Source organism: Neurospora hispaniola (genome assembly GCF_033458365.1).
Source record: "Neurospora hispaniola strain FGSC 10403 chromosome Unknown B0T23scaffold_11, whole genome shotgun sequence".
NCBI lineage: Eukaryota > Fungi > Ascomycota > Sordariomycetes > Sordariales > Sordariaceae > Neurospora > Neurospora hispaniola.
The window spans coordinates 405,211-410,965 of record NW_026944416.1 but is presented as its reverse complement, the minus strand read 5'-3'; the positions used below and the strand labels follow the sequence as shown (position 1 = coordinate 410,965).

Below are 5,755 nucleotides of genomic sequence, written 5' to 3'. Positions count from 1 at the left end.
TATTTTTTGACTAGAGGTTTACCTAGATCGGGTATGTGGGCCCACTGAGGGGAGCTAAGGGGTATCCAAATCGAACGCAAAAAAGCGGTAGTGGTAGTAGTCCTAGTCACGTAGTAGTGTACCTAGGTATTGACGTATGTAGGCGGATGGAGCTCCACCCCAATCTCCACTTATCAGGTACCTAAAGGGTACCTAACTCCAGCGCTGCGTAGCTCTAACGACTTGTCCCGTCCATGCGCCTCCAAACACCGGAACCTTCATCTCGCTCTCGACCTCCAATATCGACCCGACCGACGTCTAGATCACCAACAATCTGTAGCCGTTGCTGCAGCTATCAACAATTCACGATATTCCGATTGTTGAACGCTCCAGCTCCTTCGCGTCGTTTACTCATCCATTCCGCTCTACAAAGCTGGCCACTCCGCCCACCATGGCCTCCTTAAACCTGTCCATCCACGGGCCCTCCATCAAGAGCAGCTATCAGGGCGTCATCAACGGCCCTGCGCCATCTTCGGCATCTTCTACCTACGCACACTGGGCCCTTTTTTCCGTCCAGGCGCCTCTTCTGAATGCCTTTCAAGACTCTGGGGCAAAAGAGAGCATCCTGAAGGTCGAGAGCACTGGCGGTGAGTGCCATGCCGGCCCACAACTTCTCCTTCCCACCTATCCATGGGCCCGACTAATTATCCGTCATCACAGATGGTGAGCTTTCCGACCTGATCGAGGACTTCAACGAGGGTCGCATTCAATTTGCCTTCGTCAAAGTCAAGGATCCCAACAGTGGACTTCCTAAGAACGTCTTGATTGCCTGGTGTGGCGGTGGTGTTCCCGAGCGAACAAAGGGGTACTTTACCAGCCACTTGGTCGCCGTCTCCAAGATTCTTCACGGCTACCATGTTCAGATAACAGCACGCTCCGACGGAGACCTTTCTCCCGAGTCCATTGTGCAAAAGGTTGCCGATGCTTCAGGCGCCAAATATACCGCTGGCGGTTCGGCACCCGCGTCAGCCGTTGCCCCGCCCCCCGTTGCAAAGAAGCCCGTTTTTACCCCGACTACCTCTACATCGGCCAGCTCTTTCAACCCCATTGTTGCCGCGCGGATCCGGAATCACGGGGGCGAAGATGACGACGGCTGGGGTGCCGATGCACCGCCAGTCACGCGGACCCAGCTGGAGAAGGTCGCGTCTGCCTACCAGCCGACCAAGGTCAACATTGCCGAACTCAGGAAGAACAAAGATGACTCGCGTTCCGATGAAACTCAGAAGCAAGATGACCGGCCGGAAGACATTGTTAAGGGTGGTTATCAGCCTATCGGAAAGGTTGATATTGCTGCTCTTCGCGCCCAAGCAAAGAAGACCCATGATGATCGGCCTGTAACCGTGAAGGGAGCCTACGAACCGGTGGGCAAGGTTGATATTGCCGCCATTCGCGCAAAGGCTCAACAACGTCCGACTGAACCGGAAGAATTGGAGACGCCTAGGAGTCTGGCAGAGAGGACTGCTGTATTTACGCAAGCAGAACGCTTGACCGAACTTCCCAAGCCCAAAGTTGCCAAGAAATTTGTAGGCAGCGCTGCATTTACTGGCACCAAAGCTCCTACGCCGGCTCCTCTCGGTTTCAGCTCGCCTGCAGTTCCTACCGCTACTCCTATTGGGGCTGCCAGCAGAACATTTGCGGATCAGGGAGGCAAGACGCCGGCCCAAGTCTGGGCCGAGAAGAAGGCCAAGCAAGGCGGTGCAGTTGCATTTGCGTCCACTCCCTCTCCCGCCGCTGCGCCTATTGCTGCCCAGAAGAGCGGGAGCGAATGGAAAAGCGGTTACGCGGGGAAGAGCTGGGCACCTGTGCAGGCACCCAATTACAGCCGAGGTCTTGAATTACACGCAACCGGAGAAAGCGCCTCGCAAGAGAAATATGAGCCTGAAGCACCTGCCTCACCGGCTGGCGGCATATCTGCGCTGCGCGAGAGATTCAAGGATACGGCACCTGTGGCGGTCAGTACGGGTTCACGGTCAGCACCAAGCGTGCCTTCTCCCGGCCCGGCCACTGGTGAAGAAGGGCATACTCCGCCGCCCCTGCCAACCGGAAGCCGTCCTTCCGGTGGCTTTGCCCTTCCTGGTCTGCCATCCCGGCCTTCTGTTGCTGACGCCGAGGAAGGGAACGATGAAAGGCAGTTAGAAGAAGAAGTCCGTGCACTCGAAACGGCCGACCAGCATGAAGAGGAGCCTTCGTCCCCTGCCCGCATGGCAGTCCCGATTGCTCGGAGCGCAGTGCCTGAGGTGGAGCCAGCTGGCAATCTGCTACCCCGTCCGGTGCCCGTATCGCAGGATCTACCGAAAGAAGAGGACCTCCCCGTAAAAGAGGATACCCACGATCCGCGTGCTGCTGCCCTGAATGTTGCCAGCGAATCTCTCGGCCAGGGTATCGAGGTTCAGCAGGCTGGTTCAGATGGTGGCAAGCGTGCTCTGGTACAATATGACTACGAGAAGGCCGAGGATAATGAGATTGATCTCCGGGAAGGTGACTATGTCACCAATATTCAGATGGTGGATGACGATTGGTGGATGGGAACTAATGCGCAAGGGGAGAGTGGACTTTTCCCTAGCAACTACGTGGAAGTCGTGGAAGACGATGAGCCTGCTGCTGCTTCCAGCGCAGCCCCAACAGTAGCGGCGACTCAAGCCCCTGTTGTGCCTTCATCTGCGCAGGCCAACGCGGTAGCATCTGCAACTCCGGCCGATCAAGTCGCTGGCCCAACAGCGACGGCGCAGTTTGATTACGAGGCAGCAGAAGATAATGGTAAGTGATGCTTGCAAGCCCGACATATATTAGCCGCGAAACCCAGGCCTAGCAGTGACTAACGAATCGGTAGAGTTGAGCTTCCCTGAAGGAGCCACGATTACGGGTTTGGAGTTTCCCGATGATGACTGGTGGTTTGGCCACTACAATGGAGCGTCAGGTCTGTTCCCCGCCAACTACGTTGAGCTTGATGCATGATTGAAGGCAAAGGTGTCGAAATGCAAGGTGCTGGTGATGGAAAATCGGCTCATTCGGTAGTCTAGTTAAAGGTAATCTATAGTTGAAAGTTGACTAGTATGTATTTAAGACTAGGCTGGGCTGCATGCGACGTTTATCTCGTAGTGGTAATAAAATATACTTGTGTTCGCAATTAATAGCTAATTGAGGACTGCATTTACTACTAAAGACAATTGAGTAGTTAGTATATAAAAGATATATTAAGTAAATTGCTTAGTAATGAAAATTTATAAATTTTATATAGTATAGTTATAAGTAGTAGTTTTAGATTAATAAGTTAATTTTCTTATAAGTATTTACTAGCTTATATATTATAAACTTAACTAAAGTTACCTCTTACTCTTAATTATATAACCTTATTACTAAGTATGAAATATTATTATAAATTAGTAAATTTTATATAGAGTTTAATACTTTAATATATTATAATTATATTCCTAATACTTGTTAATAATATAAAGGATTGGCTGGAGAGCTCTTTCTAACTCTTATAATAGTCTAATTTTTATTATTACTATAATTACCTTTTTTACTTAGGATGTACCTTTAAAGTATTACGAGCTTCTATCATTTCTTCTTCTTATTGAGACGCTTATATATTTAGAGCTCGAACGTTGTCGTAGGCTAAAAGGTAATATAAAAGAATTCGTACTAAAAGTCGGAGTTTATAAGCCTATTCAACGCTGCAAGTAAAGAAGATATAGTATATTTGTTTATTGGTAGTTGTGATACAAGAGAAATAGTTACTATATAATTTGTATACTCTATCTTAGTAGTCCCAAAGGGGAAAACTTAGTACCAAGTAGAATATAATTTCGATAGTAGTTAAAAAAGTTACCTTTTCCTTTGCAATTGAGATTCCCCCACGGCCGTTACGTATATTAAAATACATATAGTATCAAAATATCGAGAATAGACACGCGGTTATTTAAGTCCCGGTCGTACTATAGTATATGTAGTAGTTATTATGGAAAAGGTAAAAGAAGTTAAAAATAAGGGTTTTAATTACGGCTATAATAAATTATAAAGTTCTAGAAATAACTAAGTCCTAAAAGTAATTAAGTTTTATATATGACTAAGTTTTAGACTAAGACCTTTAACCCTAAAGGTTTGAGGAAGGGGGTTAGAGTTAGAGTTAGAAATTAAAAATTCTAAAAAAGCTAAAAATAAGAAAAAGAATTTAGAATTTTACTTTTAATTTTTTTCATTCATTCTATCTACACTCTAAGAAAAAGAATTTAACTATTTTAAATATAGAAAAATCAAGCCTAGTAGCTTAATAGTTATTATAGGTACTTAACTCTTTTAAAAGTTACTAGTTCAATCCAGTTTTAAGTTTTCTTTTTTTGTTTCTTTTTTTTTCAAGAAAATGAACTATTAAGTATAGACGTCTCTCTGTCTCACTTAAACTTTAGGTCCGCCTAGAGGAACTGTACTTTCTAAATTTATTATTACTTTCTTTTTTAGCTTTCCTTTTACTCTTAAGTTTCTATAATTCTAATTAGGTGTCAGGAGGCTAAGAGCTCGTGCACAGAGGCACCTCAGCGGCTGCTACTCCGCTTCATTAACGGAAGCGTAGGATTATTTACGATAACGCCTATATCGGGTCGGACCCGCGGGAAGGATAATCTGGCACCGCGCCGAAGCGCTAGACTAGTATAAGGCTCTATAATGCTCGTTAGCGGAGGAATAGAATTTATATAAGTATAAAAAAGGTTTAATAGAACGTATCTCATTATAGTCGGTAATTATTAATATATTTTTAGATTAACCCCTAATTTACCGTCCCCTACGTATAGCCACGACTATAGTTACCTCAACCTACCTTTCGCCTATATTCCTAATAAATTGATAATTCTTCCTCCGGGAATTAAATTAATACTATTAAAATATATATATATAATAGCCGGTCTATCTTTCGTACTACTAAAGTTATTCCTTATCCCTCTTGTACTACTACTTCCGTAGTTACTATAATTAAAATAACCCAACCTCCTCCGCCCTTATTATAATAATACTAGCCTACTGTAGAATCTATTAAAGAAGATAGTAATAAAGATTACCCTCCTACGCCGCCCTAGGCTCCCTATTCGTATCCCTAAACTTCGGAAACTAATAAGTTTGTATGTAAATAATAATTATTCGAATTTCAATTCGCTACAATTAAATTCCTCCTTAATTACTTCCCCTTATATATATCCTAATAAGAGTAACTTACATTCGTAAGCCTTACCGAATAAAATTCAATAGAAAATTACCCCCCTATCCTTACTAAATTCTATTATTAAAATTACCTCTTCTATAATTAAATTCGTATTTCTATTATATTTCCCCTTACTACCCCTTCGTTAATGGCTATCGCTGTAACTACCCCTTTAATAGCCGTAGCTACGCCGGCTTATATTAAATACTGTTTTAAATATAATATTACCAAATTTATTAGTGAAAATTTCTTATAATTACGGAATTACCTTTATAATATTAATATATATTTTTAAAAATACCCCCGTACTTCCCTCTTATTTACTATTAATTATATTAAAGGTAATCCTAAAAACGTATAAATTAAACATATATTAACTCTCTATAGTAAGCCTAAGTATAATACTATTTATAATATACCTACGTAGAGTAACCTCTGTACCTTCTTAAAGACCGAATATAATAATAATACCTAAGCTATTAAACGATCCGCTCTTAATAAACTCGAACGTATATAGTA

The 5,755-nt window shown here is 43.5% G+C and overlaps 1 protein-coding gene across 1 annotated transcript; it reads left to right on the top strand.

Annotated features, from left to right (window-relative positions):
* The first annotated feature begins 234 nt into the window (after positions 1–234).
* B0T23DRAFT_347783 (uncharacterized protein) lies at positions 235–3,198 on the top strand. Its single transcript, XM_062835995.1, has 3 exons — positions 235–626; positions 700–2,796; positions 2,870–3,198. The coding sequence occupies exons 1-3, from the start codon at positions 431–433 to the stop codon at positions 2,992–2,994; spliced, it is 2,418 nt and encodes an 805-aa protein (XP_062688057.1). The 5' UTR covers positions 235–430; the 3' UTR covers positions 2,995–3,198.
* Positions 3,199–5,755: the final 2,557 nt, after the last annotated feature.

Bases quoted from the DNA above. Each gene is read 5' to 3' on its own strand.
- B0T23DRAFT_347783 (XM_062835995.1), top strand. From the start codon at position 431: ATGGCCTCCTTAAACCTGTCCATCCACGGGCCCTCCATCAAGAGCAGC. The intron at 627-699 runs GTGAGTGCCATG...CCGTCATCACAG, and splicing joins GAAGGTCGAGAGCACTGGCG to ATGGTGAGCTTTCCGACCTG. The intron at 2,797-2,869 runs GTAAGTGATGCT...ACGAATCGGTAG, and splicing joins CGAGGCAGCAGAAGATAATG to AGTTGAGCTTCCCTGAAGGA.